This window comes from Microtus ochrogaster, chromosome 7 (genome assembly GCF_000317375.1).
Source record: "Microtus ochrogaster isolate Prairie Vole_2 chromosome 7, MicOch1.0, whole genome shotgun sequence".
In the NCBI taxonomy this organism is placed as follows: Eukaryota; Metazoa; Chordata; class Mammalia; order Rodentia; family Cricetidae; genus Microtus; species Microtus ochrogaster.
The window spans coordinates 11,176,562-11,189,170 of NC_022014.1; the positions used below are offsets into that span (position 1 = coordinate 11,176,562).

General features: G+C 48.2%; 1 protein-coding gene across 1 annotated transcript; it reads left to right on the forward strand.

The window, feature by feature from the left end:
• Positions 1 to 11,331: 11,331 nt before the first annotated feature.
• LOC101996208 (polyubiquitin) lies at positions 11,332 to 11,990 on the forward strand. The gene is given in 2 exon segments (XM_013347094.2): positions 11,332 to 11,832; positions 11,834 to 11,990. Coding segments are annotated over 2 exon segments (606 nt in total). The 5' UTR covers positions 11,332 to 11,368; the 3' UTR covers positions 11,976 to 11,990.
• The last annotated feature ends 619 nt before the right edge of the window (positions 11,991 to 12,609 follow it).

The following is a 12,609-nucleotide window of genomic DNA, read 5'->3' on the forward strand; positions in this document are numbered from 1 at the left end:
CGTAGTCCCTGGAGAAGAGGGAAAGGTGGGGGCTGGAAGAAAGCTGGCAAACGATCTATTGGGAAGATGTCAGAGCCTGGTAATTCTCAGGAGTCTTAGCACGTGCCAATGAGCAGGCCAGCCCAAGGGCCAGGCCAGCCCCAGACACCGTCAACATAAAAGAAAACATCTTTTAAACCTCAGGGTCAATGGAAGAACAAGAAAAGACTGAGATCTGGGGGACGATAGTAGAGACGAATTGGGTAACTCAGCAGTGGGAAGGTCAAGTGTGAGACTAGGAATCTGTAGGAGGAAGGTTTTGGGGAGGACACAGTCCAAACGGGGGTCCCGAGACTGGCCAAGTCTTAGGCATCTTTGGGAGATGGATCTACTGGGTGGATCCCAGGGATGCTCCTCAGTATCCTCTAACACATAGGACCCTCCTGAGTGACAAAGAATTCTCTGACTCATGATGACAGTCATACTGAATTTTAATAGCCCTGGTCTACAGTTCAAATGCATACAGGTTTTTTGTTTATTGGTGTTTTGCTTCGCTTTTGTTTTTTTGTTGTTTGTTGCTACTGTTGTTGTTTTAGTGGACTAGAGGGAACCAGCCAGATGGCTCAGCAGATAATGGTGCTTCTGCCAAGACTGAGCACCAGAGTTCCATCCCCGGGACCCACGCTCTGAAAGAAGAGAACTGACTCTCGTTGTCCTCTGACATCGACACGTATACACACAAGCACATGTGCACACATGCATCCACACACTCGCGCACACACAAGATGCTTTTTAAAACTGCAGTAGAATAGAGGAAGGAAGAAATAGAAAATGAGTGAATTGGCACATGGATAAATAAGTGGCTTAGGCAAGTGATGGGTGGATGAATGGGTGAGCGGGTGGTGGATGGATAGATGGTGTCCTGGTTAGTTGTTTTCAACTTGACACGAGCTAGCGTCATTTGAGAAGGGGAAAACTCAATTGAGAAAATGCCCACTAGACTGGCCTGCAGGCAAGCCTGTGGGCATTTTCTTGGTTATTGGTACTGTGGGTAGTGCCTCCCCTAGACTGGTGGTCCTGAATGCTATAAATAGAAGGCTGAGCAAGACATGGGGAGCAAGCTAGTAATAAGCAGTGTTCCTTCATGGCTTCTGCTTCAGTTCCTGCTTCCAGGTTCCTGCCTTAAGTTCCTCTCCTGACTTCCATCAATGACAGACTATGGCCTGGTGGTGATGGCACACACCTTTAAACCCAGAACTCAGGAGGCAGAGGCTGACAGGCCTCTGTAAGTTTGAGGCCAGCCTGGTCTACAGAGAGAATCCCAGGACAGCCAGGGCCACCCAGAGAAACCTTGTTTTGAAGAAAGAAAGAAAGAAAGAAAGAAAGAAAGAAAGAAAGAAAGAAAGAAAGAAAGAAAGGAAGGAAGGGGAAAAAAAGGGGGGGGGGAATGACAGATGATGTGGAATTCTAAGCCAAATTAATCCTATACTCCTCAAATTGTTAATGGTAATTGTACTTTATCCCAGGAATAGAAACCCTAACTAAGACAAATGGATAGGTGGGTGGATAGATGGTTGGATGGAAGAAAAATAACCATAAATAAATAAAGATACGGAGAGGATAGTAATAAGTATAGAGAAAGATGGGAGGAACAGAGAGAAGCGATGATGCTTTTACCATCATGGCAAATCTACAGGAAGACCTGAGGGACACTTGAAGCACCAAGGCACCTCAGACAGCAGTTCATGCCTGTGCCAGAGAGATTTCCCACTTAAGCCTTCTTCCATTCCACTTTGAGGACCCAGCACATTCCAGAGCGAGTTACCAGCTCTTGTAGGAGAACTAGGACCACTTCCCAGACTCAACCACTTGGCGGGATATCTGGCTGCACCTGTCTGTCACACCACAACCTCTTCTCATGCTCCTCTTAAAAAGGCGGGCGTGGGGGTGAGTGTTGTATCTCTGGGGGTGCACAGCTAGGACAGGGGTCGGGACGGAGAACCCACAAGTTGGGTCTTATTTTGTGCATGGTGCCTGATATGTTTGTGACTCCATGACAGTTAAGGTTGTCATTTAATTGTGCCTGTGGGACCGTAAGCTCAGTCCAACTGGACACCGGGAGTCCTGCCCATTGCAGCATCTCCAACAGCAGGAGAGCAGGAGCTGTGAGTTACAGGGTAGAAAAGAGTGGGCTGTGATGATCACACTATCAGAACCAGGGAATGAGGCGCTGGCTTCCCAGTGCCTGGTGGACGGCTGAAATCGAGGCTGCTTTCAAACACCCAGGATGAATCATCTTTCCCCCTGCCTACTTAACTTCACCCTCTGCCTACTTTGGGTCACCCTTACTCCCAGACTAGAGAGCAATGTGGAAGTTGATGCTTGAGAAAGTCAGAACACTCTGGGTCACATGAAATTGGGCCCAGAAGGAATGCCCACATAGTTCAGACTGATGTGTGGACACGTTCCGCATCTTCTTCTTCTATGTACCCATGCTCAGCCTGGGCCCAAACGGTGGCAGGTTTCCTTTCCCCAGAGCTGGAGAAGAAGCTGGGCAAAGGGAGACGACAGAGGAGGGACAGCATTGCACTTCTGTTGCATTGTTGACTGGGGCAAGGGGAACCACGGCCATCTTCCTGGACAGCAGCAGCTTCCTGCAAGGTTATCCATAGCAGGCGCAGGCTCGAGAGAGGTGCAGTAAAAGTGAGTCATCCTCATCCCGTGTGAGCCTACAAGATGCCTGGGGCTCTGCGAAGACTGGCCCCACATGCAAAGTTACTCAGATTCTGGAATGAGTTTTGCCTTAATGAAGGGCATAAAATCATCTGCACCTGTAAAGGCCAGCTGCTATGTGGAGCCAGAGTGGCCAACAATGTAGGGCTGATCAGCTGACAAGTGCCACCTGACTGGAGCCCCAGGTTGGAGAGAGACAAGGTCCACTGCCTGGCTGTGTGGCCTTGGGAAGGGGCACCACCTCTCTGATCTTTACACCGATGACTAAAAGAGCTACTGATAATGACTTCTGGTTTGGTTTGGTTTGGTTTTTGAAACAGTTCTTATATATCCCAGCCTCAAAATTCACTATGGGGCTGAGGATGACCTTGAACTTCTGATTCTCCTGCCTCATACCTGTGCTAGATTGGCAGGTGTATGCCACCACACCTCATAGATGTGGTGCTGAAGCTCTGAGCCAGGCTTTGTACATACGAGGTGAGCATTCTACCACCCGAGCAACATCCCCAGCCCTAACACTGACTGGCATTTTAACAAAGTGTTCCGTCTCCCAGCGGCCCAGTAGTGAATGTTACCGTATCCAAATGGAGTTGTTCAAGTTCAAACCACAGCACCATTGTTTTTCAGCTGTGTGTGTTTAGGCAGCTACTGAACCTCTCTGTATAGCCAGTGAGAAAAGAGAGCTTCATATCCCAAACCTCTAATTGTCCTTCGTGTTCTTTTGCACTGCTCATGAATGAACCCAGGGCCTTATAGATGTTAGACAAATTCCCAACCAGTAAGCTATGGCCCAACCCTGGGCCTTATAGATGTCAGACAAATTCCCAACCAGTAAGCTATGGCCCAACCCTGGGCCTTATAGATGTCAGACAAATACCCAACCAGTAAGCTACGGCTCAACCCTGGCACCACCTTTGGATGGATTCATCATCCAGGCACATTTTGGATGACGTTCCTGAATCATTCTCTTTGGGGCAAATACGGGAGCATCTGTGAGCCGTGTGTTTGCAAAGGTCCCTAGCCACTCTGTCTCCTCTCTCCATTCTCTGCATGGCCTTCTTTGTACCACCTACTTCATGGTCCAGAGCCCATCTCTCCACCAGATTTAAGCTCCACGATGTCACAGGCTGCTCACTCATGACTGCAATCCTAGCAAACAGCAGAGCACATGGGCCAGGCTGGGTGCTCCGTCAGAAGGTGAAGCTGAGCGAATGGGGCTGGGGCTGTGGCTCAGTTGGTGAACGCTTGCCCAGCACGCAGGAAGCCTGGGTTAGAGCCCTAGCACCACACATACTTGGCACGGTGCTGTGCTCCTCCAGTCCCAACAGTGGAGAAGTGAAGGAAGGAAAGATGGGGAGCTCAAGCTAACCATGGGCTATACAGGGAGTTCAAGGCCAGCCTGAGCTACCCACAACTCCAAAAACAAAGACACAACAGTGCTAACTGGACTCAGTGGGTTATAAAGAAAAGAAAAGAAAAAATAGAAAAGAAACAGATGTGAATTTGAGAGGGTGTGCGAGATCCTGGAGAGGTTGGAGAGAGAGAATGGAGGATGAAAATGACCAAAATACATTGAATACGCGTGTGGAGTCCTCAAAGATAAATAAACAAGTAAATAATGCATTAGCGGAGAAAGCAGCCCCATTGCAGCCCAGGACCCACACGCAGGGCTGAGGCAGGCAGATGCCAAGTTCAGAACCAACCTGGACTACATGTGAGGCCATGAGTCAAAACAGCCACAAAGGAGTTAGCAGCAGGCACTTACTGTGACGGCAGCCTGACTGGCCCGGTGACTGACCCGTGGCAGGCTGAGCCACGCCTCCTGGTCTGCAGCAGCCTGTCAGTCACCTCACTTCCGCGTCCCTCACCCAGCTGAGATTACAAAGACTACAAAGCACAGGTCTCGTGGTGTCTAGCACTTAGCAGGCCTCAGTAGATTTTAACTGTTAGCATCCACTGCCACTTTAGAGACCTCCTTTTCAAAACTCGTGCCCAGCGAAGTGGTTCGTCCCCACTCCCCCAAAGGAAGCCTCCCAGCCTCAAGGGAATCCCACCGCCATGCCCCACTCTGCCACGCAAAACTCAGACAGGAGTTTCGGCACACGTGGTGCGGTGCAGTTCACAGCCCTCCATTCACAGTGGCCCGCCTGGAGGCCTGAGTCCTCCTGCCCAGCCGCGTGAAGGGAGCGGAAGATGCATAGGAGCTTACTGGGCCCAGGGAGCAGCCTGCAAAGATGAGAAAGCCCCAACCTTGCCATCCCTTCATCCTGCGTCCTTTATACATGCTTTCTCCCTGAGCTACCCGGTCCTGCGGGGCCCGAATCAACAGGACTTCTGCTCGCTGCTCGCATCTTTTCTACCGTTTTGTTACGCTTCCCTGCCACCACTCTCTCCTTATTCGCTCCTCCATCAGCTTCTCCTGACCCTCAACACACCCAGTTCAAATACACTCACCCTGAACTCTGACTCAGTAAGTATTTATTAAGCACCCTGCTAACCTGTGCTGAACGTTGCAGGGTCATGAGCCAAGCAGGCAGGGCCTGAAGGAGACAATGCATGAGAGAAGATTTTGCAACAGCTGCAGCCTGCCACCAGGTCTCAATTCTGTTGAATTGCAGGCTGTATGCCACTGGGTAGCTTACCCACCCCTCGCTGGTCCTCTTTCGCCTGCCCTCGCCGTCTTTGCAAAATGGAATTCAGTTGTGGAACTGGGCCAAAGTCTCTCGATTGTGCCTCATCCTATCCATTTTCTGTCTTGCAACCAAAATGAACCCAAGGAACTGACACTGTAGCTGAAGGGGTGGGGTGCCTGCCTAGCACGCATGAAACTCTGGGGTTCAGTTCCTAGCACCACATACCCATAATCCCAGCATTTAGGAGGTGGAGGCAAAAGAATCAGAAGTTCAAGTTCATCCTGAACTACATTGTAAATAGGAGACCAACAGGATTACATGAGACCGTGTACCCAAAACAAAATAAATGAGACCATAGTTAATTCTGGGTAATTTCTCTGCTGAAATCCCTCCCAAGCCAGGCGGAGTGGAGCACATGGGATCCCAGCACTGGTGCCAGCAGGGGTAAGGCAGAAGATCTTGTGTTCCAGGCCAGCCTAAGCTAGATTTTAGACCCTGTCTCAAAAACAAACAATAGCAAAGAGAAAAAAAAAAAAAACCCGCTCAAAAAAATCCCCAGTGCTCATCACCATGGTTTCCAAGCCCCAAGCATTCCGGATGAGCCGTTATCCCCTTGACTCAGAAAATCCCAACCACACTTCTTTCTTTAAAATCAAATATTAATTTAAGCTATTAATTAAAGTCATAAATAATTTAATGCATCAAATTAAATAATTTGATTTCAAATTTAGTATGAAACACACCAAGCACACTCCTGCGTATTACAGAGGAGGGAGCTTTGTCTTGTCTCTATTCCAGGAGACCTTCCCTGACCATTAGGGGACAGTGTTAGCAGGCTGGGGACTCAGGCAGCCAACTGGGCACACCAGCAGCCCACTTCAGAGCTTATCCTCAGCTGCCTTGCCTGGATGCACCTGGGGAGATCCACCCTCCTGGTGGCCAATGCTGACTGCTGAGGGACAGGCCTCTCTGGTGGGACAGTCACACTCCAGAGTCCTGGTAGATTCTGAATGGACAAAGACAGTTTCCTGGCGCCCCATCTCTGCCTGGGTCCTTCCCTTCCCTCCTCCTCCTAAGAGCATCCCCAACAACTCACCGACACAAGAACAGTCCCTTCAAACTCTGTGTGGTGGCTCGCATAGCAGTGGGGAGGCGGAGGAAGGAGGGTGCAGAGGTTTGAGACCAGCCTGTACCACTTCATCAGCCAGTGAGAACGAGGACCGAGTTCAGTAGACCCACACTGCACAGTAGCACACACCAGGACAGACTTCACACGGCAAAACCAGAGTGACTGCAGAGCTGGGCCCGCACGCCTGAGAAGCTGCGCCACAAACCGCTCAGCACTGTCTGTAGATGAGCTTTCGCTTGCTTGACAGGACAGACACAAGTCCACACGAAACACTCCTTGCTTCAAAACGAAGAAGAGAGGTGGCGAAGATGAGTGACTTGGGCACACAGGGCCCAGTTGTCCCCATCACAGGTCCCACTGACCTTCCACAGTTGCAGAACAGAAGAAAGTCATACAGTGTGGTAGTTTGAATGCAATTGGCCCCCATAAGATCACAGGGAGTGGCACTATTAGGAGGTGTGTGGTCTTGTTGCAGGAAGTGTGTCACTGTGGAGATGGGTTTTGTGGTCTCGTGTATGTGCAAGACATCACCCAGAGTGCTTTTGCCAGCAACTACTTCTCCAGCCCCATTTCTACCTGCACGAGGCCATGCCCCTGCATGGTGATAACGGACTGAACTGCTGAGCCGTAAGCAAGCCACAGCAACTAAACCTTTTCCTTTGCAAGAGTTCCTCTGGTCATGGTGTCTCTTAGAAACCGTAAGACATACAGCAGATCATTTAGCAAACACATGGATGGGAACTAGGCAGGCAGGTTGGAGATGCTATTTGATGGTATTTGTAACTTGAGGATTGATGGAAGCCAGCTTTTGGCTACACCACACATTCTAAATGTTTCACAGAGGTGTTGGGTCAGGCACACATAGCAATGGCTACTAAGAGAACTAAAGACAGCCCAGGATAGTTTGGATTCCTCATCTACAATAGCAACAAAAAATCATGACTCTTAGAACTCGGCCCAGGGAGCTGGAAGTTAAAGACCGGAAATTCACTTTTTCTGAGAAAGCAGGGAGGGCTCGAGGAAGAGACCGACTTTAAACATCCTCAGAAAGAGTAAGAAGCATTTACAACGCGAAAGAAAAACAAGAAGGAGCCCAAGTAGGGACAAAAGCAACTGGAAGAATCCTTGGGACAGGAACCCTGATGGTCTCCTGGCAGAGGGTGGTGCAAAGCCGCTGAGGGCAGAACTGAGGCAAGACCTCATTACCCAAGGTCTCTGAGGAGGCTGAAGTTTCTCTTGTGGCCACAAGGAGGCGCTAGAGGCCAGCCTGGAAACTGCAGAAAGCAGGCCCTGAATGACATTCACAGAGAAGCTGTTGCGAGAATAGTTGATAATGAGACCCAGAAGGGCAATTCACTTGATTTCTGCGGCAGGTTTCCTGACCTGTTCGTGCATGCCTGCATGCTTGTGTGCGTGCATGTGTGCGTGTGAGCCTTGGAAGGTTCTAGAGCAGTGGTTTTCAATATGTGGGTCGCAACCCCTTCGGAAATCGAAACTACCCTTTCACAGACCTGAGACCATCAGAAAACATGGACGTTTACATTAAGATTCATATCAGCAAAATTACAGTTATGAAGTAGCAATGAAATGTTTTTATGACTGAGGGTCACCACAGCATGGAGGGTCACAGCATTAGGAAGGTTGAGAACCACTGCTCTATTAGAGGGACTAAGCCATCTTAAACTATATCAGCTAAAGTGTGGCTTCCAGTCTCCGGGCTGCTCGCATTTGGGCTGACAGTTTCTGCAGGTCCTAGGACACTGAATAGATGCCAGTTGCTCTCTCCCATCTCAACAAATGATGAGCAAAAATATCCCCCCAAATTACCAGTGTTTGCTGAGACCAAAAAAAACCACTGTACCAAGACTTTCGCCATGCGAGAGCAGACGAAGGCCCCTCCAAATCTGCGCCAAGTATTGACCATGCAGAGTCATTTAGATATTAAACACAATTCGGGGGGGGGGGCAACACGACCGGGCTAATAAAGGTCCCATCTGCGAAACCCAGGACCCACGTGCCCACGTGGTAGAGGGAGAGAACCAACTCTGCAAGCTGCCTTCTGGCCTCCATACATGTACTGTGGCACACACACGTACTCATAAATGCAACTTTAAAAACGTAAACACAGTCCATGGTTAAAGTAAGAAGGGCACGTCAGGACGCAAGGCATTATGTTGTTGATGGAAAAACGGGCCTCCCACTTCAAAAGGAGCAGTAGGACGTTTATTCTAGAGCCAAACACGAGTGGCCACAGTCTAAGAACAAACACCACACTCCCTGTGTTCCAAGGTGGAACTGGTTTTGTGAAGTTTTTATCGTGACGTAACAAAGAAAGTCGTAATCTAGACATGCTTCAAAGGCGTGTGGTGGGGACAGCGGGCGGGCGGGTTACAGAGAGGAAGACGGCAGATCCGAGGCTATTCTTAGCCTTTAGGAGGGTGGAAGCTTAGGGCTCGTGCGTTCCACCTGGATTTGCCTAGGAGCCATGAGGATGGATGCGGGCAGAGCGCAGCAGTGAGCAAGCTTTAGCGTACTGAAGACAGCCCAGAAGTTTGTCTCCCCACACGCAGCCTCCCAGCTCTCCGGAACTACAGGCCTTGCAAACTCTGGACAAAGGTGCAGCTAAAGGCTGGGAACCAACAGTACTTAAGGGAAATAAACATTTGGCTTTCATTTTCAGTTGTTTAATCCAAATGGTTTTATTTTAGTTAGTTCTGTCTTTGCTTTGTTGAGTTTTATTATATTTTACTCATTTATCTGGTTGTGGGTATAACCCATGTGATAGTGCACACTTGACGCGTGTCTCAGTGCACGTGGTGGAAGTCAGTCTGTGGGAGTGGTTCTTTCTCTTTGCCCACCGCGCTGGTCCTTGGGGATCAAACCCAGGTGATGGGGTTGGCTGCAAGCCATCTTACCTGCTGAATCATCCTGACTGCCTCTTGTTGTTTGCTTGGAGTGTGTGTGGGGGGGGGGGTTGTTTTGTTTTGTTGCTGTTTGTTTATTTGAGACATGGTCTTGTTTCTTAGCCCTCATTGGCCAGGAACTCACTATATAAATCCATTGTCCACAGTAGTCCTCTAACCTCCACACACACATCTCCCCTACCCCCATATATATAGGATAAAATAAAAAGCAAGAAAAAATAATATAGAGATGAACAATTTGCATTGGTATGGATCTTGGTCTATTGATACAAATTTAAGATAAATTTTGTTATATGTATATTTCTGCTCTTGATTAAGGCATTGTGTTTGTCCAGCTCATTTTAAAATGTAATGCAGGCCGGGCGGTGGTGGCGCACACCTTTAATCCCAGCACTCGGGAGGCAGAGGCAGGCGGATCTCTGTGAGTTCGAGGCCAGCCTGGTCTACAAGAGCTAGTTCCAGGACAGGAACCAAAAAGCTACAGAGAAACCCTGTCTCGAAAAAAATAATAATAATAAAATAAAATAAAATGTAATGTATAATTAAGAAATATAGGTTAATAGATAGTCATCTATAATAGTCAAGCTTGTAGTCATGTTAGTTAGATTTTCTAGATGTACAGAGATACATGTCAGATAGGTAGGCATTCTCCAAATCTTTCAAAGACTAAAGAATATAGCATTTAAAATATTTTAAGAACTTAGGACTTTTCATGACAGTGAGACACATCTGCTCCTGGCAGCACCAATCAAGAGGATGATGGGCACTGAAGAGGCTCCTTATGGCATCAGCTAGCCATTTGGTTAAGAAACTGCTCTTGCCTGAGCTGCTTGACTGGACATGCAGGACCCACAGAAAAATGACTGCTGAAGTTGCCTAAAGAAGGTGAGACAGTCCTTCAGGGTTCCTGCTTCATAAAAGAGTCTGCCAGACATTTTGCAGGACACAGAAAAAAGTGACTGGCTTATATAGGTGGAACTGTCTTTGAAATTTCCTGCTTCATGGAAAAGTCTGCCAGATACTATGGGCCAATAGGCTGAAGATGGGTGCCCACAATATTACAGAAGAACTTTGGGTGACTTCCAGGTGGCAAGATGTCTCTGTCAATTCTAGAGCTTTGGAAGTTGCTTTCAATGCACTTCCTGTTTACTTAGGTAATATCATATCTTTCTGAGGACTTTGATGGAGGTGAAGAATTGATAGCTATAATTTTAGTTTTTCTTAGTTATGATAAAAGATAGATATAAATGTTGTAACTGTAATTCTTGCTTGGTACCTGCTTTGTTATATGTAATTTTACTATGTTAAAGTTAAAAACCTTCCTTTTTTTTTTTTTTTTTTTGGTTTTTCGAGACAGGGTTTCTCTGTGGCTTTGGAGCCTGTCCTGGAACTAGCTCTGTAGACCAGGCTGGTCTCGAACTCACAGAGATCCGCCTGCCTCTGCCTCCCGAGTGCTGGAATTAAAGGCGTGCGCCACCATTGCCCGGCAAAACCTTCCTTTTATTTAAACAGAAAAGGGGAAGTAGTGTGGGAAGTACTTCTGTATATGTATTACTTTTATTGGTTAATGAATAAAGAAGCTGCTTTCCGTCAAAGGCTTAACAGAATATAGACAGGCTGGAAAAGATATATAGAAAGAGTAGGTGGAGTCAGGGAGAAGCCATGGAGCCATTGCTGCAGACAGATACACTGGAACCTTGCGGGTAAGCCACAGCCTGTGGCAATACACAGATTAATAGAAATGGGTTAACCAAAGATATAAGAGTTAGCCAGCAATATGCTTAAGTTATTGGCCAAACAGTATTGCAAATAATATAGTTTCTGAGTGATTATCTCAGGTCTAAGCAGCCAGGAATGAATGGGTGGCTTCCACCTACAAAAAAATCAGTCTTAAAATTTTTTCAGAGTTCCGTCGAGACCTCGAGTTCTGTCGTACGTCTCTAGGAGGATCGCTGCCGCCAGTGCTGACAATGCAGATCTTTGTGAAAACCTTAACTGGTAAGACCATCACCCTGGAGGTCGAGCCCAGTGACACCATCGAGAATGTCAAGGCAAAGATCCAGGACAAGGAAGGCATCCCCCCTGACCAGCAGAGGCTGATCTTTGCAGGCAAACAGCTGGAAGATGGCCGCACCCTGTCCGACTACAACATCCAGAAAGAGTCCACCCTGCACCTGGTCCTGCGCCTCAGGGGTGGGATGCAGATCTTTGTGAAGACCCTGATAGGCAAGACCATCACCCTCGAGGTCGAGCCCAGTGACACCATCGAGAATGTCAAGGCAAAGATCCAGGACAAGGAGGGCATCCCCCCTGACCAGCAGAGGCTGATCTTTGCAGGCAAAGAGCTGGAAGATGGCTGCACCCTGTCCGACTACAACATCCAGAAAGAGTCCACCCTGCACCTGGTCCTGCGCCTCAGGGGTGGGATGCAGATCTGTGAAGACCCTGACAGGCAAGACCATCACCCTCGAGGTCGAGCCCAGTGACACCACTAAGAAAGTCAAACAGGAAGATGGACGCACTTTTCTCAGCACACTGTCTAGAAAGAGCACTCCTTGTGCTTGTTCTTGGGCTTGAGGGGAGATGTCTTAGTATCCCATCTTTTAAGCTGTTAACCAGTTTCATTGCACTTTGAATAAAGTTCTTGCATTTCCCCCCAAAAAAATTTCAGAAACATTAATGGTGGAGGTGAAGCATGAAACATCATAGCGTTACTTCTGCTACATGGTGAGTTTGAGATCAGTCTGGGCTGTGTGAGATCCTGTCTCAAAGACATCTATCTCCTTACAAGTTCTGCTCTACTGGACCTGGTAACAGATGCTTGGAATCCCAGTACTTGCGGAGGCAAAGGCAGGAAGTTCAAGAGTTTAAGATCATCCTCAAGTTATGTTACAAGTTGGAGGCTGCGTAGTTTGAATGAAAATGACCCCCATAGGCTCTATTGGGAGGTGTGGCCTTGTTAGAATAGGTGTGACTTTGTTGGAGGAAGCATATCACTGGGAGCAGGCTGTGAGGTCTCAGAAGCTGAAGCCAAGCCCAGTGTGTCTGTCTCTTCCTGTTGCCTGTGGATCAAGATGCAGAACTCTCAGTTCCTCCTCCAGTACCATGTCTGCCTGCATGCTGCCATGCTGACTGCCTTAACAGCAATGGACTGAACCTCTGAACTGTAAGCCAACCCCAATTAAACGTTGTCCAGCAGAGCAGAGTGGTA